This window comes from Chiloscyllium plagiosum, chromosome 3 (assembly GCF_004010195.1).
Source record: "Chiloscyllium plagiosum isolate BGI_BamShark_2017 chromosome 3, ASM401019v2, whole genome shotgun sequence".
In the NCBI taxonomy this organism is placed as follows: domain Eukaryota; kingdom Metazoa; phylum Chordata; class Chondrichthyes; order Orectolobiformes; family Hemiscylliidae; genus Chiloscyllium; species Chiloscyllium plagiosum.
The window spans coordinates 7,119,634-7,145,663 of NC_057712.1; the positions used below are offsets into that span (position 1 = coordinate 7,119,634).

The following is a 26,030-nucleotide window of genomic DNA, read 5'->3' on the forward strand; positions in this document are numbered from 1 at the left end:
ATCCACAACATCATTCACAACCCGAGCTACAAATCTTCTCAAGAACTCTAAAAATGCTCTCTATTGCTATTTTAAACTCTGTTTAGTACCCAGAAGTACCAATAAACAGATACACAGAAATACTAGGCAGGACAGAGCATCAACACCTTATCAAAGAAGCACTAATGATGTCACTTAGCGAGGCAACAAAACGTTTGTAGAAAAGCACACCAGCTCAGCGAATGAATCCAGAGAGCATTTATTATCAACTGCCCTTAAATTGACAGGTTAGAAATGTGGACTCGATTTCCCAACTTATTTCAGCTCTGTGTCTCGCACGGCAATTATTTATGCTGAATGAAACATTCTCAATTAAGCAATGTGTGTTAACATTTCAGTCAGAGAATTTAACTCCATCATTGCATACCTAATTAGTCTGGGATTCAATTAAATATATTTATTTGTTTGTATTCACAATAAAAGTATTCACTGTAGATTATGATTCCCATCCTCAGTTTGGGATTTCCATAGATCTCATCTGTCAAGGACTAATCATGAATAGTGAAAATTATTAACTGCAAACTGTATAACAACATTTAACCAATATATCAGCAGCCTGAAATCATTTCAGTTTAGAATCACTGTTATAGCAGTTTTTGAAAAGAATGTAACTGGTGGTATCTATTGTAAAGTGATGATAACTCAGTCCAACTCATCCATAACAAAAACATGGATCCCATAACATTGGCATCTCTGAGCATGCTTTACAGCGGGGTGACTTAGCACCGTTTACACAATGCAGGGATGAAGCAAGAAAGAAAACAGGTTGGCATTGCAGGAAATAACTTTTTCTCAATAAAATAAACAAAGAATGATCGTCTGAAGGTCTCAAACAGAAACAGGAATTGCTGGAGAAACTCAGCAGGTCTAGCAGCATCTGTGGGTAGAAAGCAGAGTTTACATTTCGAGCCCAGTGACTCATCATCAAAACTGTTAGCAGGCCAGGAAAAAAAGTGGCGCTTATGCTAAAACTGAAATTGGGGTGGGGTGTAGGGGAGAGCTAAGCGGCTAGGTGGAGGTGGAGCCCAGAGACAGAAAGAGATATATGAAAGGGGTGGATAAACAAGGAGATTATGAAAACCAGGCCAGGGCAGAGGAAACGCTGAATAAGTGATAATAAGAGGTAAAGAGTAGGAGAGAATGGGTGGGCTGTACTGAATGCAACTGTGTAATGTGATATTGAGCCCAGAAATACACGAGAATGGGTAACTGTGCTAAAAGCAACCTATGTCATAACAGCATGGGCTGGGTTAAAAAAAGAAGGATGGAATCAGGTTCTAAAGTTATTGAAATAAAATATTGAGTCCTAGAGACTGCACAGTCTGGCATCATGTGAAAGAGAAGTCAAAGTTAACGTTTCAGATCCGGTGACACTTCCTCAGAACTGATGGAAAATGTTGGTTCATATACAGAAGATAGGGTCGGGGGAGGAGATAAGGAGTAAACGATAGACAGGGGTAAAGTCCAAATAGAGAGAACAATTAGACAGGCAGAGGAGTTGGTAACAATCTGGCTGGGAGGGTGAATAGCTGTTAATGGATAATGTTAGTAGCCAGCGTTGGGTAGTCTGTAATGGCAGTCTATGTGATAACAAGGCCTGGTGTGTGGGGAAGGGGGCTGGGACATGGGGGAGTTCAGTTCTTTGAGCTTCGCTGGAGCGCTGCAGCAAGCCTGAGACAGAGATGTGGGCCAGGGAACACAGTGGTGTGCTTGAAGTGACAGGCAACTGGAAGATCAGTCATTTTTTGAGGTCAGAACATAGGTATCCCGCAAAGAGGTCACCCAGTCGGCGGTTACTCTGCCCGATGTTGAGGATGTAGATACCTGACGAAGGAGCTGCGCTCCGAAAGTTAGTACTCCCAAAGAAACCTGTTGGACTATGACCTGGTGTTGTTTGATTTCTCACAATGTAAAGGAGACTACAAATGTGAGCAGCGAATACAGTAGACTAGATTGAGTGGGGTGCAGATAAATTGCTGCTTCTGAAAACACATCAGCTGTGACCAAGAGTTATCTCAACTCAAAACGTTAGTTTGCTCTCTTTCCACGGACAGTGTGACTTCCAGCATATTTCTTTTCTGTTTTCAGTATAGATTCCAGCATGGGGAGTAATTTGCGTTTAAATCGCCTGGAGGGTGTGTTTGGGTCCTTGGATTTTTAAAACAAAAAAACTGGTTTGATATAAAATGATTTCAAAACAATACACAATATTGTTGTAAACGGGTTTCCTTGCTGCGAGGGAATTGGGTGGGCGTTTATTCCCCCTTCCCAATGTAACTGAACTCTGCTGCTGTCTGGGAGCTGACTAATCGATTGCTCTTTCCCAAACAGCCCGGGCTCCAATCAGTGAGCTCCTGCAGTCTATGATCTCAGACTGGAACCTTCCATTGGGTTGCTATATTTAGGAGAGCGCACTGCCCCTTTATAAAGGCGGCGGAGGCGCTGCAGCCTGGATATTGTGTGAGCCTCTGAGGAAGGGTGCGGCGTAAGTTTAACGCGGATTGAGTGGTGCCGGCCGGCTCCTTTCGCCAGTAAAGCCCCAGTGTTGCACCGAGAGCTGCTGTTTGTAGAGAGAGAGGAGGAGGATGGCTGCTATCCGCAAGAAGTTGGTGGTTGTCGGGGACGGAGCTTGTGGGAAAACCTGTCTCCTGATCGTCTTCAGCAAGGACGAGTTCCCGGAGGTCTATGTGCCCACCGTGTTCGAGAACTACGTGGCGGACATCGAGGTGGATGGCAAGCAGGTGGAGCTGGCTCTGTGGGACACGGCCGGCCAGGAGGACTATGACCGCCTGAGACCCCTGTCTTACCCGGACACCGATGTCATCCTGATGTGCTTCTCGGTGGACAGCCCGGACTCGCTGGAGAACATCCCCGAGAAGTGGGTGCCCGAGGTCAAGCACTTCTGCCCGAACGTGCCCATCATCCTGGTGGCCAACAAGAAGGACCTGCGGAACGACGAGAACGTCCGCAACGAGCTGGCCCGCATGAAGCAGGAGCCGGTGAGGACCGAGGACGGCCGCGCCATGGCCGTGCGCATCGGAGCCTACGATTACCTGGAGTGCTCGGCCAAGACCAAGGAGGGGGTCCGGGAGGTGTTCGAGACCGCCACCAGAGCAGCCCTGCAGAAGAGAGCCCGGCCCAGCAGCGGCTGTGCGAACTGCTGCTCAGTCTTATGATGCTGCCTGTTACACTTTCTCACACACACTCTTCCCCCACCCCCACCGTCTCTCTCTGGGGAAACTGAGCTCTCTGTCTCCGATATTTATCTCTCTCGCCTTGGACAGACCGCAGTCCAGCGGGGGATGGAGCAACTGGGGATTGACTGACTGAGGAGGGAGGGGTTTTTTTTTGTTTTGGGGAATAGGAGGGGGAAACGATCCTTCCTTTCTCCTGAAGGTTTAGTGGATCCACTGAGGGGATATTTTGATAAGCTTTCCACATCACTGGCTGCAGCAGGGACTGGACTGAACTGAACACTCTCCAGGGGAGGGAGGGGTAAGTGCGTGGTGTTGTGGTGGGGTGCAGCCTGGGACTAGACACATATTTCGATGTTTTTTTCTCTTTAAATTATCTAAGCATTATTTTCTCACCAGCGAGAAAAGATTAGGACCGTGTTTAATGCCCTCTCGTCTGCTTTTGGCTGTATGTGGTAGACGAAAGGAAACAGAATGGGACAACTTTTTGTCAAAGGTCGGGGGTGGGGAGATGCTGTCTGTCACTGATCCTGGCTCCCCTTTTGGGGGGGGGGGGGGTATCCAGTTGCACCGAGATTTGAGCACAAGAGCCGCCCCTGCTCGGAGACACACACTGGACACGACCCTTTAGCTTTTTTTATTTGGGGGTTTCTTTCCCCTCGCCATCTCTCTACATCCAAGACTGACTGTTCTCATCTCCAAACCGTTCGATGTGACTTTTTTAAAAAAGAAAATATTGCTCTGGCATCACAGACAAAAAAAGTTTAAGGGGCACATTAAAAAAAAAGCTATTGTTTTGAGGAGTTGAAAGATGGATTTTCTGTGTGCTGACTTCTTTTCTGGTCTGAAAGGAAAAAAGACTACCCTTTTAAAGAGGCTGAAAAGTACATTTGATATTTTTGATACGTCTCCCATGTGGGTTACTGAGGTTAATCATTGTCTCCGTTTTAAAACAAAAAATGGACCAGAAACAAAAATGGCGAAGCTAAGACGTGCGCTTGTTTACATGATTCTAGAGTGAATTGTAAGCTGTAAACTCATTTTCACAAAAGTATTAAATATAATCGGACCGCGTTTTTGTATTGTTTGCAGTTTTTGTATTTCCTGGCCGGCGGAATCTGAATTTTCTTTGTCAAACTAACTTTACACTGGGTGACTGAGTCTGCGCGCTGCTGCCTCACGAAAGGGCTCAGTCTTTCTGACGGTCATTGAACGCTTACAAAACACGCTGCTTCAAAACAAAATAAACCAGTGTCCATAAATAGTGTAATTTTTAAACGGAGTCTTCCGAAGAAATGGGTGCGGTCAGTTTTCTGCGGAGTCGATGCGTCCCTTTAGGTCCTAAAACCAGCCACTGCCTTGTTCAAGTGACTGTACATGACTTGGATATCGTTGCTTTTTTAGCAAATGTTTACCAGTGTATTAGTTCCTATGTTCTAAACGCAAACTTGACCATATCTTGCTGACTCTTTTTTTTTTTTTAAAACCAGTGGCCTTGATGAAACTAAATGTATTCATAAACTTTAAGCTAGTGAGCATGGCTTTTGAAGCTAGCAAAGGCTGTTAAGGGTAAAACGAGCAATTCTCATCATTCTTTTGCTATCTGTTTTGGTGTCTCCAGTGACAATAATCTAGCACTCCCTATGGGAGGTACAAAATTAAAAATCACAACACCAGGTTATAGTCCAACAGGTTAAATTGGAAGCACTAGCTTTCAGAGTGCCACTCCTTCCACCTGATGAAGGAGCAGCACTCTGAAAGCTATTGCTTCCAATCTAAACCTGGTGTTGATTTTTGACTTTGTACACCCCAGTGAAACACCAGCATCTCCAAACTATGGGAGGTGATATAGTAACTTGGCCAAACTATCATGTGTTTTTGGACCCATCCTTGACAAATGGGAATCAAAATTACTTTCTACTAAATGTTGGTGTTTGTTTTCACCTTATCAAGGTATGTTGAATTTCTGCTACTTTAGCTTCAATGACTATTTTAGCTAAATTGCCTACATCTGATTGGAATCTTTATAGAAATTCTCCCCATAGCTTGCAAATAATTGTATCACTCTATACAGTCTGATGCTTTGTTTGCAAAGCATGAATGGGACTCTGTAACAAGAGTACAGTAACTAAGTAACATTTTCAATGAGGGAACTGTAGTGTCACCATTAGTATTTCTTGGGCTTTTTCTCATGCCATTCTATGGATTTTGCTAATGTTTAGGCAATATGAAAATTAATTCATTGTTAAATGAACTCTCAGTAAATGTTTGGATTGCCAAATCTTGAGGTTTTTCAAACTTTAAGTCTATAAATAAGTTGTACCTTTAATTCAGTATCTTTTCAAAGCTGCTTTCAATATTACATAGCTGAAAGTGTTGCTGGAAAAGCGCAGCAGGTTGTGAAAAATTTCTCCTTCAATATTACATATCTGTTTAACTTTCTTGGTCCCACTGTCTGTTGATCCATAACAGCTCTGTTCAGTTACACTTTCTCCAAGCAGTTTTGGTAGAGCCAAAACTGAAATTTGGGTAACTGCTCAATAAGTAGCAAGTCTCAGCCTCAAATCAAAGACCTTTCCCTCCTTTTTTTGAAATAGAGTTCAATTCTGTTTTGTTTTTTAAAAAAAGTCAGTCCTTAAACTCTGTATCCACTTATCCCAAAAGTGCAGATTTATGCCAATAGTCCTGCTGCATAAAATTGTCTGCTTAAGTCATTTTGCTAGGGTAACTGAGGTTCCTTAATGATTAAGGTAAGGCAACACTCTACTGTGCTTTTTCTCCATCCTGCTTTAAGTGAATTTTTAAACCTGAAGATACTTTCTCCTCCCTCTTGAGGGACAAATGAGTGCTTTTGATTGCAACCAAAATGAGGAATGGTTTGAAACAAAGTATCTGCAGTGTTGTGGATAAATGAATTCACTTGTGTATCTGGTCTTGTGCCCTTTCGTTCAGCCAAAAGGACAAGAAAAGTTAAATCTTCAGGCACTTGTGAATGTGACAATCAAAAGAACAGATTTATGTCTGGTAGGCAAGCAGACAAACAATGAAAGCATTATAGCTTAAGGAGAAGTTAATCAGGTCAATTTTCACTTCATTTTTTTAAAATCACCCTTCCTCTTCTGCAAAATTGAGGCCTAAAATTTCCTTCATTAATGTAACAATGATTTGACTGTTTCTGCCAATAGCAAGGCTTTTTGGGCCATAAGGGAGTAGTTGATTTGTTCTTCACTTTAAAACACAGCCTAGGTTCTGTTCAGGGCCCACAAGACTTGGATAATGGATTTCCCCATGTGGAATACAATGGATCCAGCCTATATTCTGACTCTCTGCTGTAATAAGTTGGTACTACACTTTGTATTTTGTAAATAGAAATAATACCACCTTTATAAAATTGCTACATGTCAAAACAATGGGTTGTGCAATTCGGCTGCATCTGCCTGTCATTATCACTTGATGACTTTACTAGTAAGTCTCTAGTAAAACTATAACAGTTTATAATGCTTTTTTTCTCAACTCAGTTTTGTTTCTTCCTCCTCAGCTAATAGCTGAGAAAGCAGTTGGTGTGCAGACATGATCTTTAACATCTCTTTTGGGATGCTATTTCTTGTAGAATTTACTACTTTTATGCTTTAAGTAGGGAGTGTAACTATTCTGATCTAGAATATTGGAGAATGATTTGAAAAGGGGCAAGGTGCAGCTCCTTTTCAATGGTTGTATCAATGTAATTCCCCAATATGTGCTATCCTCTTGATGGGCACATCAGTTTAGAATCAATCATTAGCTTGACTGCAGGGCACAACTTCAAGACAAGTCAAACTTTAGACCAGGCTCTTTCTGCTATTTCTAAAACATATGCTTGTTCAATCTACCATGTAACTAGAGTTACAGCATTCATTGACCTTTGTTTAAAAATTCACCAACCTTTTGAGACATTGAGCTGTTTTTGATGAACATGTTCAACTGGCTGTTGTATCAAGCATGGTTTTTTTTCCTCTTCTAGGCTGTTAGAGGAACCTTGGTCTAAATTAAACATTGTGCTTATTTTAGAATGAAACTCAATTGAGATTTGGGGAAAATGTGCCACTGCTGAACATGGCAGGATGTTTTTACCTCTAATTGCCTCTTAGCATTAATACTGTGGCTGTTGCTAATCTATCCTACCTCCAGTTGTTACCTCTTTCCCTCCATCTGCTTGCATCATCTGTACTTTGGGCTGGCATCTAAATTAACTTGCAATCTTTTGAGCAAATTGGAAGATCTGCTTTGGGCACTACAGTTGCTCAAGCTTGAGAACCAGTGTCAAGTCCAGGATCCATCTTGTGTACACTATTAAAAGAACAAATTCCCCTCATCTCCATAAAATCAGAGGCTCTATCTCCTTGCATCTACACCAATGAGCTACTCCAAATCAGTCCCACTTTCCACCACTTGGCACATTCAAGGCTATGGGCTATTTCAAGTGCTTACCAAGTATTTTCTCAAAGTTGACATTTTCCTACCACAGATATCCCTGCAGGGAGTACATTCCTGATTCCTACCACACCATTGTTACTCCATCTCCTCCTTCCTTTCAGAAGTCTCCTTTTTTTAAACCTTTCAGCAAAGGGAACAGCTGCTTTCTATCATCCTCCCCACATCACTCAGTCTTATGCAGCCCTCTGGTTCCTATTGACCTGTCTAACCTCTTGGTTAATCTGCAACATCTTGGTTCGTTTCCTCTGTACCCCCTCCATTGGTCAGGGCTGGTGGGGTTATTGTTAATCAGTAGGTCAAGAATGATCAGTTAAATTTCCAACATGTTTCATTAAGATGCCGCATCTCTGAACTAGGCTTCCTGGTTCAAGGCTCACCTGCTCTAGAAGTACATTACTTAAGTTCAGAACCTTTTTTGAGTCAAGGCTTAACATCTCTGCACAGGTAGACTCCCCACCTCGGACAAGACACCCAGGGATGTCACTGCCTATCTGAATGTTATACTAACATGAGGAATTTGGAGTTCTGTGTTCAGTCATTTTGGGACATGTCACTGGCCAACATGTCTGTCCCTAGTTCACCTTGAAGTGGTGCACTGTCTTGAACCCTTGCAGTCTGTGCTGTGAATTGGCCCACAATGCCCTTGAAGGGAATTCCAGGATTTTGAACAGGTAACATGAAGGAATGGTAATATTTCCAAGTCGGTGAGTAGCTTTTGAGAACTTGTAGGGGAGTGTGGTCTTAATTATCTGCTTCCCCTGTCCTTCTGGACAAAAGTTGTCATTGATTTGGAAGGTGTTTGAAGACCTTGAGGATTTCTGCAGTGCATTTGGTAGGTAGCAGTGTGGACTGAGCTTCTGCTTGAAGGAGTGGATGAGGTGTTAACCAAGCAGGTTTGTCTTAGATGGTCTTTCCATTGACCAGTGAAACTAGAACTGGGTGGGTGGCAGGCATAGCCTCAAAAGGAGCAGATTTAGGACTGAATTTAGTAACTTTACCCAAAGGGTTGTGAATCTGTGGAATTCCTTGCCTACTGAATCAGGTGAGGCTACCTCTGCTTTTAAGGCAAAGACTTCTGAACAGTAAAGGAATGAAGGGATATGGTGAGTGGCCAAGTAAATGGAGTGGAGTCCATGAAAATATCAGCCATGCCCTTCAAGGGCAGAGCAGGCTTGAGGGACCAAATAGCTCAATGCTCCTATTCCTTAAGCTTGTATGGAACTGTGCCCAAAGTGTTCTATCTCACCTGATTTCCACCACTAATAGATGGTGCACAGGCTTTGGAGAGTTGGTGTTGTATTCCTAACCTGTAATCTGCTCTTGGGAATCCAGTTGAGTTTCTGGTCACTGATCACCCCAAGGATGTTTGCTCGGGGTGGGGTGGGGGGGGGGTTGGTCATGGTATTGACTCTCGGAGTAGAGATTTGGATTCACTATCGGAAGGGCATTTGTATGGCAAAATGTTTTTTATTTCAAAATATACTTTAATCATAGAAATAGATCTTTGGTACTTGTACAATTTGTCATGTCGTTCATAGATATATACATTGCATGTCTTAACATTACGAAGAACAGATTAAATTAATTGAATTTACAGTTATCCTATTTACAGTTCCCTTTATTAACCATCCAGTCTCTTAGTATTTAGCTGTGACTTCAGCAGAACCCACCTACTGAGTGGGTGCCCTGTTATACGATAGAAAATGAACCTTCTTTAACCCTCAATTTATGGGGTTACCATTGTCCATTTGACTGTCCTGTCTCTGGGTAGCTGTCTGCATCCCCATAGTGAGCACAAAATGCTGGACCTTTGCTGGGCTGAGGTAACTATCCAGCTCCTCACTGGGGTAATTTACCTGCACTGGAGTCATTGAGCCAAGGCAAGGGTCCACACTGTCCAGTTCTGTGTCTGACAATGGGACTGTCAACTACAACTGTTACTTGTAGTTGTGGGGCAGTGGGTACCCCCTGGTTCTCACTGGGTGGAGGGTGGACTTTGGGGGTCCATTGTTTCCTGGTTGGGAGGAAATGTCCTCTTTACCTACGGCACTCTGTCTCTTCTTCTGGTGGTGATGACCTTCTTCTTTGTGCCCGTCTTCCCCATCCGAAGAGCTGGCCATCCCTCCCTCGTGCAGCTGTCTTTCCCCCCTTTGCTGGGAGGCTTTGGGGGCCTGGCCGGATTTTCTCTTCCTGTTTTTAACAGGTACCCACTCCTCTGCCTGCTCGATTACCTCCTCCTCCATTGCTTCCATCTGCCCAGCGAGAGCTAGGATCAGCTGTTATCTCTCCCTGGCTGCTGCCTCCACTCCAGCCTGTTTTTTTTTCTTTCTGCGTGCCACCAGACTCCCATTTCCCTGCTGTCTGAGTGGACCTTACTGGTCTTTGGGGGTCTACGGCTCACATTGCCACCTCCAGCCATCTGTGCGCAAGTGGCAAAATGTTAGTTATCGATAGTGACAAGTGTACCCTGAAGAACCCTTGCAGGGCAGTCCTGGAATTGAAATGACTGTCTTCTGAACACTAACAACTTTACTGGTAGTGTCCCTAACTTCAGATCAGGATGCTCAGGTTCATGTCTGACCTGCTGCAGAGATGTGTAGTAATTTCAGAATCCCTACCCTGAGGAACTCCTGTGCTAATGTCCTTGCACTGAGACACATTACCTGTACAAGTGTTAGTCTTTAGCACTTGCATTCAGAGCTTGCAAGTCCAATGACTGTATGCCTTTACCTGGAGTGGGAGGGACTGTGCCCTTTTTCATAAGACTATAAGACATAGGAGTGGAAGTAAGGCCATTCAGCCCATCGAGTCCATTCTGCCATTCAATCTTGGCTGGGCATTTCAACTCCACTTACCCGCATTCTCCCTGTAGCCCTTAATTCCTTGACATCAAGAATTTATCAATTTCTGCCTTGTAATATTCAGCAACGTAATTCTCTAGTATCTACTGGAAGGCCTACATAGACAAATGTCCATCTTCTGGGCCCTTGGTCTGTTATGTAGCTAAGGCCAGTAAAAAATATCTAGCACTCAAGATGTCAATGATCAGTTTAAAATTATCTTTATCTTTAAGAACAGATCTTTCTGGTATTGAATAGCATTGCCATCCACAGCTTAAGGTTATTCTCCATTAGACATGTAACTGGATGTGGTATTAGGTATTCTCTCTCTAAGAGCTGACTAGAGCTTGGGCATTCTCCTGGCTCTCAAGCCCATCCACCATCTGCACAATGTCAGGTGTTTGCTATGATGCACTTGCCTGGGCAAGTGTGGTTCAAACAGTACCCCAGAAGCTCAACATTGAGCATAAATCACTTTGATTGGGATCTTACATATCACCTTAAATACTTGCACCAGTAGTAAACAAGAGCAAAACAACAACAGTACATACCATCTACAGGCTGCATTTTAACTCTCTAAAGCTAGTTGTTTTGACAGCAGCATAGCCACTAATTTTCTCAAGCTGCAATTTCTATAGTCAGTGCTTAATGCTGATGGCTGTGCACAGAACATCAACATAGTCAGGCACATGTGCAGCTTTTTTTAAAAGGAAAGTTGGCTGGACAGGTAAGAACAATGGATTCATGAGACCACCAGTGCCAAGTCCACCTGAGATGCATGTGCTTACACAGGTGTCCTGACACTTATCACTACACCAGCATGAAGCTTTAGAACTCCCCCAAACCACCTGCACCTTTTAAACCTCACTAAATCAAGATGTTAGTTCCCAACCACTCTAGGGTAATTTGGGATGGCTAGCTTTGCCAATGATGTTCACATCCCATGAAAGAATGTTTTATGGCCAATTTTGTCTCATTCATTTCTCATATGCCTCATCTGGAGGTCACCATCCTATTTGTGGCCAGATTTTCTAAATACTTTGATTATACAACTCATTCTCACCATTGAAGCCAGACCTGTTGTGATTCAGGCTTAGAGTCATAGATATTTTTCCATGCTGTAAAAACTTTCAGTCCAGCTTGTCCATACTAAATCAAACATCTCATGTTCCAGTTTTTGACCCTTTGTTCAGGCATTTCAAGTGCTCATCTAAATGCTTGTGGAGAGATGGTGGGGAAATGGAACTAAACTAACCGGTTATTTGGAGTGCTAGGGAAGAGTTGGTGGGACAAATAGCTTCCTTCTGCTTTAGGCTGGTTCAATTCTGTGAATTTATAAAAGTCACTATGACTTTGACATTTGCAAATAAAAATGTTTAGGTTGAAAATCATGTAGCTGCTATATCTCCTCTCTGTGGATTGTGACACTGACTTGAGTTATTACAGTCTGTCAGCCTGCCACTTCTTACCTTGAAGATGTCTTTCTGTGGTTTATACATTGCATCAATTAAGTCACTATCTACTAATCATAAAAGCACCAGATTTGATTATAATCATATGTCAGAAAATATTGGCAATGTTTTCACCTCTCCTCCTCTTTTCTGTAGTGCTGACTCAGGCTGGGTTACAGTTTTGTAGATAACAACTATTCACATTCTTTGTGTTCTTAACATACAGTGTAACTTCGAGTTATATTTTGTATATCGGGAATGAGACAAAATCATGTGTCTGTTTTAGAGTTTCATTTGTGCACTTGGGGTCTTGGTTCTGAGGAGTCTGGAGGTCTGTTTGTTTAGAGGTTTTACAACTTTGAACTGAGGAGCTGGGTTTAACATTTCAGGACATTTTGGGAAAAAAAGTGAAAATAAACTGGGGTTCCACGGCATGCACACCATGTTTAAACAACCCAGAAAATCAGCTCATCTGAGTGTTAGTGGTGTCTGAAGTATTAAACTCACCAAGCAATCTGACCAGTAAACTGCTGGGGACTGAGCTTAAGGAAGTGTGTTTGCTCTAACTCTGCTCTATTATTTTAGAGTTGACAGTTTGTTTTAGGTGTCTCAGGAAGAAATGCTGAGGAATACTAGCATCTAATGAAGGCATAGCGATTCACCAAACTCACCAGCCAGAGCAAGTTGCTTATGAAGAAGATTATAGCCTGTTAATGCCACAACTCATCTCATTAATATTCCACCTGCTCTGTTAGCAAATGTGCTTAACAAACTTGACATTAAGAATTCTTGGCATGGAAGTCAGAGCGGGTACCTGGAGACTTCAGCTCACGAGGAGAAAGTGAGTCATAAAGATGTACAGCACGGAAACAGACCCTTCGGTCCAACCTGCCCAGGCCGACCAGGCATCCCAACCCAATCTAGTCCCATCTACCAGCACCCAAACCCCTCCAATTCATATACCTATCCAGATGCCTGTTAAATGTTGCAATTATACTAACCTCCACCACTTCTCAGGCATCTCATTCCATATATGTATCACCCTTTGAGTGAAAACGTTGAAATTGAGGTCTCTTTTATATCTTTCCCTTCTCACCCTAAACCCATGCCCTTTGGTTCTGGACTTCCCCACTTCCAGGGAAAAGACCTTGTCTATTTATCCTGTCCATACCCCTCATGATTTTGTAAATCTCTATAAGGTCACCCCTCAGCCTCCAACGCTCCAGGGAAAACAGCCCCAGCCTGTTCAGTCTCTCCCTGTAGCTCAAATCCTCCAACCCTGGCAACATCCTTGTAAATCATTTCTGAACCCTTTCAAGTTTCCCAACATCTTTCTGATAGGAAGGAGACCAGAATTGCACGCAATATTCCAACAGTGGCCTAACCAATGTCTTGCAGTTGGAAATGAAGAGATCGAGGTCAGGTAATAGGCCAGCACAGGGTGTCCAGGTGGATGGAGTGTGTTGGAGGCGGGTGAAGGGGTCCTCGGAAGGGAGTCCTGATTGTAAAAGTGAGCAGGAAGGTGGCAGAAGTGTTCGACGTCACGGCGCGTATTAAATTCATTGATGCGTAGTGTGTTGGAGGCGGGTGAAGGGGTCCTCGGAAGGGAGTCCTGATTGTAAAAGTGAGCAGGAAGGTGGCAGAAGAAGTGTTCGACGTCACGGTGAGGGGCATAAAGGTGAGGCCCTTGCTGAGGACTGATCATTCGTCCTCAGTGTGGGGGAGGTCGGGGGAATGGTGAAAACTCAGCAGGGCTGGGAGCTAGGACCTGGTGTAGGTGTAAAGCTGGGAGTGGGGGCGGAGCCTGTAAATGGTGTGGGCATGGTGTTAGGGGAGAATGGGGGTGGAGTCATGAGCAGGGGTGGTGTTCCCCTCAGCGTTCTGAGGGGCAGGGATGGTGACAGTGGGACCTGTGGGAGGCATGGCAGCAGAATTCAGGTGAGTGGCATTGGTGGGGGCGGAAGTGGTGGCGACCACGGCAGTGGGGGGTGAGCGGAAGTCACTGAGCATGTGACCTCAGCGATGATGTGAGGGGCAGAAGTGATGTCACGTGTGGTGCATGAGGAATTGAGGGGTGGAAGTGACGTTACCTACACTCTGACCAATAAAGGAAAGCATATCAAATGCCGCCTTCACTAACCTACCTACCTGCAACTCCACTTTCAAACAGCTATGAACCTGCACTCCAGGGTCTCTTTGTTCAGCAACATTCCCTAGGACCTTACCATTAAGTGTATCAGTCCTGCCCTGATTTGCCTTTCCAAAATGCAGCACCTCACATTTATCTAAATTAAACTCCATCTGCCACTTCTCAGCCTATTGGCCCATCTGGTCAAGATCCTGTTGTAATCTGAGGTAACCCTCTTCACTGTCCACTACACCTCTAATTTTGGTGTCATCTGCAAACTTACTAACTATACCTCTTATGCTCACATCCAAATCATTTATATAAATGACAAAAAGTAGGGGTCCCAGCACTGATGCCCGTGGTCACAGGCCTCCAGTCTGAAAAATGCCTCCGCCACCACCCTCTGTCTTTTATCTTTGAGCCAGTTCTGTATCCAAATAGCTAGTTCTCCTTGCTAACCAGTCTCCCTTGGAGAACCTTTGTCGAATGCCTTACTGAAGTCCATAGAGATCACATCTACCTCTCTGCCCTCATCAATCCTCTTTGTTACTTCATCAAAAACCTCAAAGTTTGTGAGACATGATTTCCCATGCACAAAGTTATGTTGACTATCCCTAATCAGTCCTTGCCTTTCCAAGTACATGTACATCCTGTCCCTCAGGATTCCCTCCAGCAACTTGCCCACTACCAATGTCAAGCTCACTGGTCTATAGTTCCCTGGCTTGTCCTTACCTCCTTTCTTAAACAGTGGCACCACGTTAGCTAACCTCCAGTCTTCTGGCACCTCACCTGTGACTATCGATGATACAAATATCTCAGCAAGAGGCCCAGTGATCATTTCCCACGGAGTTCTAGGGTACACCTGATCAGGTCCTGGGGATTTATCCACTTTTACGCATTTCAACACATCTAGCACTTTCTCCTCTGTAATATGGACATTTTTCAAGACGTCCCCATCTATTTCCCTACATTCTATATCTTCCATGTCCTTTTGCACAGTAAGTACTGATGCAAAATATTCGTTTAGTATCTGCCCCATCTCCTGCAGCTCCACACAAAGTCCGCCTTGCTGAACTTTGAGGGGTCCTATCCTCTCCCTAGTTACCCTTTTGTCCTTAATATATTTGTAAAAACCCTTTGGATTCTCCTTAACTCTATTTGTCAAAGCTATCTCATGTCCCCTTTTGGCCCTCCTGATTTCTCCCTTAAGTATACTCCTAGGTTGGGATGATTTTGGGACGAGAAATTTAGAGATTAGGAGTCACATGCTATTAAGGGAATTTAAAAAAGATGGAAATTTTAAAATAGAATTAAGGATAAGCAAGAAAATGCTGGCAACAGATTTTTGGAATGAACTGAAGTTTGCCTAGGACAGGGGTTAGGCAATTAGGCAATCACTCCCAAAGATCTGAACTATCTCCTTCTCCCTCACCTTCATCCACCTATTGCTTCCCAGCAACCATCCACCAAAACCCCATCCCGTCCCATTCATTTCTCACATCTCCCCCTGCCCACAAACCTCATTCCTGTTTGAAGGGCTTATGCCCCACACGTCGATTCTCCTGCTCCTTGGATGCTGCCTGACCTGCTGTGCTTTTCCAGCACCACACTCTTGACTTCAACTCACTGCTTGCTGAAAGGGCTTCCACGTTGGACAATGGGCATAAACATCCAATGGGTACTAACCACATAGACTCCAAATCCACAGACTTCTGGTGTGTACCAGTCTTGTAAGAACCCTCATGCAACATCTCTGATCTCGCGATATGCTCCTGCACTTCAAAGCTGTACTTCAGGCTGCATTTGCAACTCTCATCGCAACTTTGCTGGAAGGCCACTGTGCACCCAGGAACATGCGCCCAGCTGATGAACTGAACCAGGCTGCAGGTCTAGCCAGAAATTGACATTTTAAGATGGGGTTAGAACTGGTTGAAAAGAATGCTTATAGTGATGAGGTATGTGTTTTGTAAGACATGGCTAGAAAACATTATAGGCCTCAAGGTGTGAATCCTTCTTTTAAAAAAAAACTCAATGCAACTTGCATTTAGCCAAAAGGCATGCAAGGTTCAGCCCATAGTACATGTTATTTGCTTTCGTTTAATAAATATTTTATATTTTGTATCAAGCGTACACTGGCAACCTCTTGTGAGTAACAGAACTCTACATTAGGATGTAACATACTTGATTTCATTTGGATCTTGTCGTCCATTAACATCAGTTGAGATCAAAGCATCTGTGATGGTCAGGAGAAGTAATTTTCTTATTCGCATTCTATGGGAAAATTTTGCCATGAGCTACATATAATTTTCTAACCATGGATTTCATGCAAAGTGAGCAGTGAAACTTGCAATGTGGGCTGTTCAGAGTTTGGAGTCTGAGCATGTTGATAGCCTCTTTGGCAATTTGAAAATTAGAATCAAGTTCAGTCCAGTCACCAGCCACTGCCCAATAAGAAATATCAGTTGATGATCTGGAGTAGGAATTTCAAATGATTTTTCTTAACTACCCATGGAACTTAAAAGAGGGTAATTGTAAGTTCCCTGTTGTTGCTTTAATTTAGATAATCTATTTCAGTGAGGGAGATGTTAGATAGCAAGGGATTTTCTAGATCCTTGTGGATCAGTACCAAATTGGCAATTAATTTACCCATCGTGCCTTCAGAAAGTTTGTTAGTATTTCTTAATATAATCCAAACCTCTGGGCAGGACTTAATGGTAACTTTAAATCCGCAATGATTACAAATAATCCCAATTCTTAGCAGGGAACGATTTATCATAGCAATTAAACAAGTGAGCATCATGGTGAATTCAGATCCGAGGACTGGGAAACTGCTAAGATTTATTTGTGGCAGTGAATATGCTCTGTGAAATATAATTACTTTAATAATCTCATTTTTAGGAATTTAATTTCCCCTTAATCATAATCAATTCCCTTCAACAGTTAAAGGGAAAAAATATATCCCTTTGAGAATCATGGAAACATATTCATTATTTGGGAGAGAAAGAGAGTCAGACAGACAAAACTTTTTCTAAGCAGGGCAAAAAGCAACTGGCCTCGACAAACTCCTTGCAGACGATTTGGAAAGGAGAGCGAGAAATGACCTGTGATGATGGAGCATGAGAAATGCAACAAAAGAGGTAACATGTTGCTTGATGGCCTGTTCTACAGAAATATCCTGACCCTGAACTATTAGCTAGGGTCTGGCAGAAGCATGCTTCCTCCTGTCCTGCTCACTGGGAGTTGAAAGGGGAACAAGGGAGGAATGATGCTGCTCCAGTGGGGGAAGCTGCACAAATGACTTTGTGCACTGTAGGGCTACTGGGCCCAGGTGGTCAGAGGGGTGGTGCCAGGGTGGGAGGCCTTTGTGTCTCAAGAAATAGCTCTCTCCCCAAATATTGGGCCTCCCAGTCACAGGGAAAATGCAAAGAGGCAGGAAAAAGCCCTTCATTGGATAATGAAGTGGCTCAATTGGGTTTCAGGTGAGTAGGACATCTGTCATCCGTCGTGCCAATGGCTGGAGTGGGCAGATGCCAAAAAGACCATCTGGTCCCTCTCCATGCCATCTTTCCAGCCCTTCCACTTCCCAATTCTTCCACAAGGGCAGGGCAGAATGCCACCCATAATCTGATCTCACTCCATGTGTTGCCAGACCTCCTTAGATCTGATTGATTGGATACGTGGCATAGAATCAAGTCATGTAACCCAATCAGTTCACATCAGATGAAATGCTCCACTCAAGCCAAAGAATTTCCCGAACTTTCTGTTTTCATTTCAGAGTTCCAGTATCAGGTACTTTGCTTTTGCATTTCCATAACCAGCAATTTAGAATCACATGTGGTGAACATAGAGGGGAGTCCAGAACTAGAGGGCATAGGTTTAGGGTGAGAGAGGAAAGATATAAAAGAGACCTATTGGGCAACTTTTTCACACAGAGGGTAGTACGTGTATGGAATGAGCTGCCAGAGGAAATGGTGGAGGCTGGTACAATTGCAACATTAAAGAGGCATTTGGATGCATATATGAACAGGAAGGGTTTGGAGGGATATGGGCCGGGCGCTGGCAGCTGGGACTAGATTGAGTTGGGATATCTGGTCGGCTTGGATGGGTTGGACCGAAGGGTCTGTTTCTGTGCTGTACATCTCTACGACTCTATGACATGAAGCAAGTAGACGATCACCATTTAAATTTCCCAATCATAACTTGGCAGTTTGTTATATGAGAAATATAGACAGCGTAATCTCCATTCTATTGTTGCATGTTATAACAGCATGGCTCTCATTTTTTCAATTACAAATTGTGTAGCCAGGCGTCTGATACAGACAATGTGATTTGGATAACCCCTCTATTCATCCTTTATGTATCATGATACATGTACTAACTTTACCCCCTTTACCCCTCTATGCATCATGATACATGTACTAACTATTCACTTAACATTTAACAATGAATAAAGTATAATCTCTGAGGAGATCAAATTCTCTGTGGAGCAGTAAAATCAAAAAGAGTTTGATTCATTTATCTCACAGGAATTCAGTCTCTTTGAGCCTGCAGAGAAAGTAAAATGTGAATAATTAAAAGCATTAACATTCCTTTTCAACAATTAGTGGTCTAATGAATAGAGGAATCCCTCTTAAACGTTGTAATTCTTTAGAAATTCAGATTATTTCACTAATTATTTCTACCAAATGTTTGGCAGGTGATCAACCTCTTTGGATCCTCATTATAATGAGTCAAGAATGGCACTTTGTAAGGAAGATTTGATGACAGTGTTACTAAACTTGATTTGCAATGTATTCCTATTTATATTCGAATTTGGCACAAGCGAGCAATGAAACCTGTGTTCTTTTGCCACCCAGCTCACTGTTACTGGGTAGTTCATGCATTTTTGATGACCTATTAAATGAGATTAGTAATTGTTGTTAAATTGGTGCAGTTCTCTGGCATTTATGAGCACCAATTAGGAAGTGAGTTTAGAATTACGAATAGAAACCAGTTTGATTCAGGGCTCACACTCATTGAGAAAATGAAGAAATGTTCTTTTCAGTAATGAGAGATCAGTTTACTAATGCACAAAGCCTTTATTCAAAATTCAGACATTATAATTTGCTGCAGGATACAGTTTAGATCCTTCATCTTGGTGTCAAATTTAAGTTTAATGATGGTTGAAATCTGTGGGTTCTTCTCGTTCATCAGCTGTAATTTTCACCTAAGTAGCCAAGGGAGTTCTAGACTGAGCACCAACGTTAATGCGTTTCCCTGAGCTTTCTGTGATTCTGCTGTCTAAATTATAATCAAGAACCTGTGTAGAAAATAGCTATCTTTGTCTCAGTATATTAACTACCGCACTTGTCTACTGTCATCAAATTTTGCTTCCTAACTTTTGGCAAATAATTCTTCTGGAGAGAGATTTCACAGCAACATCTCATGTGAGAGCAATTTATTCATGTTAGCAATATAAGTCAGAGTAACAATTAACATGCACCAAGAGAAAGAATATGTAAAACTCTGTAAACATTGAATCAGCCAATTTTATGACTCAAATATTAACTCATGAGCTTTGATCATTTGTATGATTGTGTGGAGAAATCATGCATTGCACTTTTGGTATCTTTTTCTAAAAATTTAAACTGTCATTTACTAGCTTTAGGTTTGGCACTAGATTGATGTTCACTTTAACTTAACAATAGCAATAAGAGTATGATAAACAAAAAAAAAGTTACATCTTTCGATGAAGTAGTTAGCTTTTTAAAAAAAACCTGCTGTTTATTATCCAGGGTCAATCAAATAGAAATGCAAGGATAGGTAGGTGTGTGAATATTTTTAGTGCTGAAAGATGTCACAAACATAATTTGGAGGTACCGGTATTGGACTGGGGTGTACAAAGTTAAAACTCACACAACGCCAGGTTATAGTCCAATACTATAACCTGGTGCTGTGTCACAGACAGAGGAAGGGAAAAGGTCATGAAGGGCTTTGGAAACATGGATGGGAATTTTACAAACAAAGCATCGTTTAACTTGAAACCAATGGGTATAACTGAGATCAGTGAACAGGACTTGGTGTTAGTAAATTTTTTTTGGAACTCCTCAATTTTAAAGACAGGAGGTTGTACATCTCGATCAGGATCAAAGGATTAACATTGCAAGGTGTTAGATCTCCAAATTAGTCCCAGGTGAAATGTATTGCCTTCTTGAGTCCCGTAGGAAGGACAGGGTGTAATGTATCAAATTCTATAGCATCCAAGGTGTGGAGGTACGGGTGTTGGACTGGGATGGACAAAGTCAGAAGTCACACAACACCAGGTTATAGTCTAGCAGGTTTGTTTGAAATGACAAGCTTTTGGAGCACTGCTCCTTTGTCAGGTGAAGTCACTTGCTTAAGGTGATGAGTAAATAATACTTTGTAGACTATATTGAGAAAAAACCTTGTGTGAATTTATGTTATGTACATAATACGATATGAGCTTTACTGGTGCAGTACTGGTCCATGAGATGTTTTCCATGGCAATTGATTATATAGATTTAGTAAAAAGCAAGCTTAAATGTTTTACCTTTTAATTTTTCTGCAAAGCCAGTGATAGCTGACAAGCAAATGTGACACCAACATGTTAAGTATTCACTGTTCAATTATATATTTGGAGAAAGTTCTATTGCCTTCCAGAGCATGGATATTGCACATGTCATATTAAGTGTTTTTTTGAATTCCACTAGTTAGACATACATTTGGCAGCAGGTCTGACATTGATGCTCTAATACAATTTTTCTCATTTCTCTATTTAATTACATCACTGCCACTATACTTCCTTTGAAACTTTTTCTACGTTTCCTTTTGTACTCCCTACATGTCGTCATTCACAATCTTGCTCATTCTTATCCCTTTACCATGTTGAAATTCAGTCTTTATCTCAAACTTAATTTTCCTAGGAATCCTTTGTTTTTTCTTGGTCTTTCCTTCCACCAACCACTGTCAGGCTTTGAAAATTGGAATCTCTTGATTGGCTTTAACTGGTATCTTTTGATATTAGTTTTTGCACCACTGTACATTGTAAAACACCTCCATCCTAGTTCTTAGATTTTCTTTTTGACATGTTCATTTTAAGGCAAACTCTTTAGGCTCCCCTGGCTAATTAGACAGTTTGAACGATGACAGTTAGGAAACTCTGGTTTCCAACAATGAACCGGAAGGAGGGAGAAAATTAATAAAGCAAAAATGCAATTGAAGTGAAAAGCTTTTAACCTTAAAACACTAATTATGCAAGATTAGAGTTGCTTTTTTTTAAAGTAATGTGTGAATGTCCTTATTTGGGAATTATAAGTGTGAATTTACAGCATCCTCATATTCAAAAAAATCTGAACACCGATGTTATTTTAAAATTTCAGGTGCCTGGAACATTCTCTTAAATTATACTTTGGGAACAACAAAACAATTTTACAACTGCACAGATTTAGTGAAGAAAGAGGAAAGTATAACACTAACAACTACAAAAAGATTGGTGGAAGTTTATCATTTGCTGTTTGATGTTGCTGAGGAAACCCAATATCCTTTCCAGAAAGGATGTCTGGAACAGCAATCAGAAAAAAAAATACAATGGTGCATACGTCACTCACTAAACTTGCTCCTTGTCACCATTCTGTTGTTTGAGTAAGCTTTCCAATGTAGTCTCTAGTTATATAAACCATTTTCATTACTGCTTTCCATTATGTATCAACAAGATTTTGGTATCACTGTAATTTGTTTTTTTTTGGAGGAGAAAATGGTTCTTGAGCGCCTGTGTTGCAGATTATCAGTAACACACTCTTCCGTGTGTCAGATTTAAGATGAATCAGGTATTGAGGAACTTGTCTAAGCTAACATTTCAAGTACAATACTGAGAAACCATTGCCAAAGGTGCCATCTTTCAGTTAAGATGTTAAACAGAAACCCCCTTGAACATAGAAGCGTGGAAGAAAGAAACAGGAGTAGGCCAATTGACTTCTTCAGCCTGCTTTGCCAATCTATAGGGTCACCGAGCTCAATACCCTAATCCCATTATCGCCACATGAACTTCATCTACCTCCTTCTTGAAAAAACATAATATTTTGCCCTCAACCAATTTCTGCGGTAGTGATTCCACTCTCTGGATGAAGACATTTCTTCAGGACTCAGTCCAAAAAGGTTTACCCCTACTGCAACTAACCTGTCTGGTCCTGTTAAAATTTTATAGGTTTCTATGAGATCCCCTTCATTTTTCTAAACTCCAGTGAATACAATCCTAACCAACTCAATCTCTCCTCATCTGTCAGTCTTGTCACCCTAGGAATCAATTTAGTAAAGCGATGCAATAAGGTGCTATATAGTTCCTCCTTTCTTTCATTAAGCATCAATGCTTATAATGTAGGCACCTCTAAGGCTCAAAAAAAGACAAATCAGTAAGTAATGATTTCATTCACACAATATCTAGATTTTAATGTAAAAGTTGGTAGCACAAAAGAGAGACTGAAAATTAGCAGTTTCAGTTTTTCAGCTTTAAGAGAGAGGGTACGATGTATGGGATAGAATCAGACCTTTTCGCCCAACCAGATCACATTAGCAGTAAAAGCCTCCTTCCATCTTTTCTCACTAAATTTATCATCAGAAATCTTTATCCTCTTTTGTTTGCTTGTCTAGCTTCTTCTTAATTGCATCTATTTTATTCATTTCAACCAATTGTTGAAATAGCTGCTTTATCATGTGCTTTAAGCCAATATTGCTACATTCATATTGACATACTGATCTGGATCATCTCAGACTGCGGGTGTCTGTGTATGTACACTCCCTGAGGCTACTACCTCCTTATCTTGAAGTAAGGTCCTCAGCTCCTTTTTCACTAACATTCCTTTTATTTAAATCTCTGCATAAAGTTATCAAATATAGCTCTGTAGTTCAGCATCCAAGACCTCTCTCTGTACATGCTCAATATAGACTGGACTCATTTCTTTTACTGCTGTCAGAGTCATGCGATTACTTATATTGTCATGATTCTCCATTAGAGAACACCTCCTGCCACACTCAAGTTTATCTCTTCTTAGTCTAACATTATTCCTGTAGTTTACTTGAGGTAGTTTTTATAATCATCAATATCATGCCAGTATTACCATCATTATCAGTATTGTCGCCATTATTATCCTCGCTCCACCCATTTCCCTCAAAGTCTGAATCTTCCATGTTGAAAAAATGTGGAATTCTGAATGGACATCCTGATTACAATTGCTTGAGTTCAAAACTAGCTTGACAGTGCTGTACCAAGTCTGGAGTTGCTTTATCACTCTGTACACAGTTTGATGCATATGGACATGGCTGTCCCATATTCTATGACAACTATACTCAGTCTTATTCTTAGATCAGGAAATATAATGCCTCTCCTGTTCCTCCTGCAATTTGCTTCAGCTGTTCTGTCGATAAAAGATCTATTTATCTGACGACTGTGACTTCTGACTTCTTGTCCTTTTAACCAGACTTTCTGCCCTGGCTTCAAAATCAACAGAGCTTTTAGCTTGGGTCTAGGGCCGCATCATCTCTGTTGCTTTTTATTGTGGCTTTTCTGCAGTTGTTTTGCCGCCTTATGATCTTGAAGTTCCATTTGACTTGACTTCTTTGACAGATGATTATTATATCTGTTTTTAACCTCTCCCAAATAACAGTTCCGCCAGTGACTACCCATTATACAATGGGGTTGCTCTTAAGCTTCAGTGACTTCAGTCTTGACTGCTCTCTCAGCCTTGTGTGTAGGAGGGTGTAATGGAGAATTTATCACCCTGATGATGCTTACATTCAAAGTGAAATTCCGTATATCCTCATCCACAAATTGAGGTGCATTTTCTGATGATAATTCTTCCAGGCACAACAAAGATCCATTTCAGTGTGATAATCACTGACTCTGCTATGGTTAAATGATATCTTGCCATTTCAATCCATTTTCCATAGTAATTGACTAGGATCAAATCAAAAATCAAACAAATCTGTTATTAACTGTACTCACAGATTTTTCAAAGGCTTTAACAAAATCATTGGCTTTCTTGGCACTTGGCTGAAGTTGACACACATTTCGACCAACAATGTAATCCTTTCAAAATGTCAAGCAACCCCAATGATTGTTGTACTGTTGTTCTGTTCTTTACGATATCTACATGTCCCCTGTGGAGTTTCTATGGATTTCTAGTCACATCAACCTTGATGTCACCATTTCATGTACACCAATAAATCTTACAATATTGTCAAGTGTTATTTCTGTTCACGGAACCCTTTCAGCACTTAGACTATAGGAGTATATTTTGATCACCCTTGCAGATGGAGCTGTCTGATCTTTGTGCACACCTTACTAGATTTCTTTTGCACATATTTATCTGAGTTTACCCTCAGTTGCTGGTAAAGTGTTGCTTTTTGCTGGAGGGTAAGACTTCTTAATCTATAAGAATAACATCATTTTTTTGCTTAATCTGTTGTTGCCCCCTAGTATTATTGTCATCATTATGCCTTACCATTAATGTAGACAATGCTGTAGTCATTTTTTTTAAATCAACCGAAGTCTGAAATTTTGCAGAGATATACTTTAATTTCCTTTAATTTCAATATATTATCAAAGACTCGTGGTCTGTCTCAATCTGGAATTTCCATCCTATGAGAGAATTTGTGATACCTTTACATCCCAATGTAGCTGTGATTGTCCACCCCTGTCAAAGCTCTTGACAGTAAAATAGACTGTTTTTCACTTTCTGTCATTTACACTTGAACAAGGAGTACTCCTAATTCTGTGTGTGATAGAATTATAGCTGCTATAATAAACAAACCTAGATTGTAATGCATTAGAATATTAATAAGCATAAAATATTTAATTATTAATAATATTAAAACGTCCGGTGAGTCTTTTCAAAGTTGCTTTATGTTCTTTATTGTGAATGGTGCTGAATATGTAATTCATTAGAATATCAATAGAAAGTAACTTCTTGTTAATCTTTTCCAAAGCTGCAGTATGTTCTTGTTGTGAATGATGCTGAACATTGTGCAATCATCAGTAAACATCCCCACTTCTCACCTCATGATGGAGCAAGGATCTTTGATGAAGTAGCTGAAGATGGCTGGGCCTAGGACATTATTCTGAGGAACTTCTGCAGAGATATCCTGGATCTGAGAAGATGGACCTCCAAAAACCACATTCATTTTCCTTTGTGCCAGGTATGATTCACACTAACCTCAGTTTTGCCAGGGCTCCTGATGCCACGCTTGGTCAAATGTGGCCTCTATGTTAAGGGCTGTCACTCTCACCTCATCTCTGGAACTCAGCTCTTTTGCCCATGTTTGAAGCCTCTTCCTGGTCTCTCTCTCTCTTGCCACTCCAGGACTGTCCAACTATTCCCCTTGCCTTTGGTGCCTAGACTCATAGAGTCTTAGCAACCATGTCACAGGTCCTTTGGACCAAATTGGACCATGCTGACGAAAATGTCCATCCATGCTAACCCCATTTTCCTGCATTTGGCCCATATCCTTCTAAACCTTTCCTATCTATGTATTTATCCGAATACCTTTTAAATGTTTTTATTATACTCGCCTCAACCATTTACACTGGCAGCTCATTCCACATGCGTACCACCCTCTGTGTAAAAAGGTTGCTCCTCAGGTTCCCTTTTATTCTTTGCCCTCTAACGTTTCCTTCTAAACCTTTCCTATCTATGTATTTATCCGAATACCTTTTAAATATTTTTATTATACTCGCCTCAACCATTTACACTGGCAGCTCATTCCATATGCGTACCTCCCTCTGTGTAAAAAGGTTGCTCCTCAGGTTCCCTTTTATTCTTTGCCCTCTAACGTTAAACTGATGTCTTCTAATCTCAACTCACTAAACTGGGAAAAAGACTGAGTGCAGTCACCCTATCTGTGCCTCTCATGA

General features: G+C 41.6%; 1 protein-coding gene across 1 annotated transcript; it reads left to right on the forward strand.

The window, feature by feature from the left end:
- Positions 1-2,464: 2,464 nt before the first annotated feature.
- LOC122540718 (rho-related GTP-binding protein RhoB) lies at positions 2,465-4,307 on the forward strand. The gene has a single exon (XM_043676847.1). It carries the CDS (start codon positions 2,625-2,627, stop codon positions 3,213-3,215), a length of 591 nt encoding a protein of 196 aa, XP_043532782.1. The 5' UTR covers positions 2,465-2,624; the 3' UTR covers positions 3,216-4,307.
- The last annotated feature ends 21,723 nt before the right edge of the window (positions 4,308-26,030 follow it).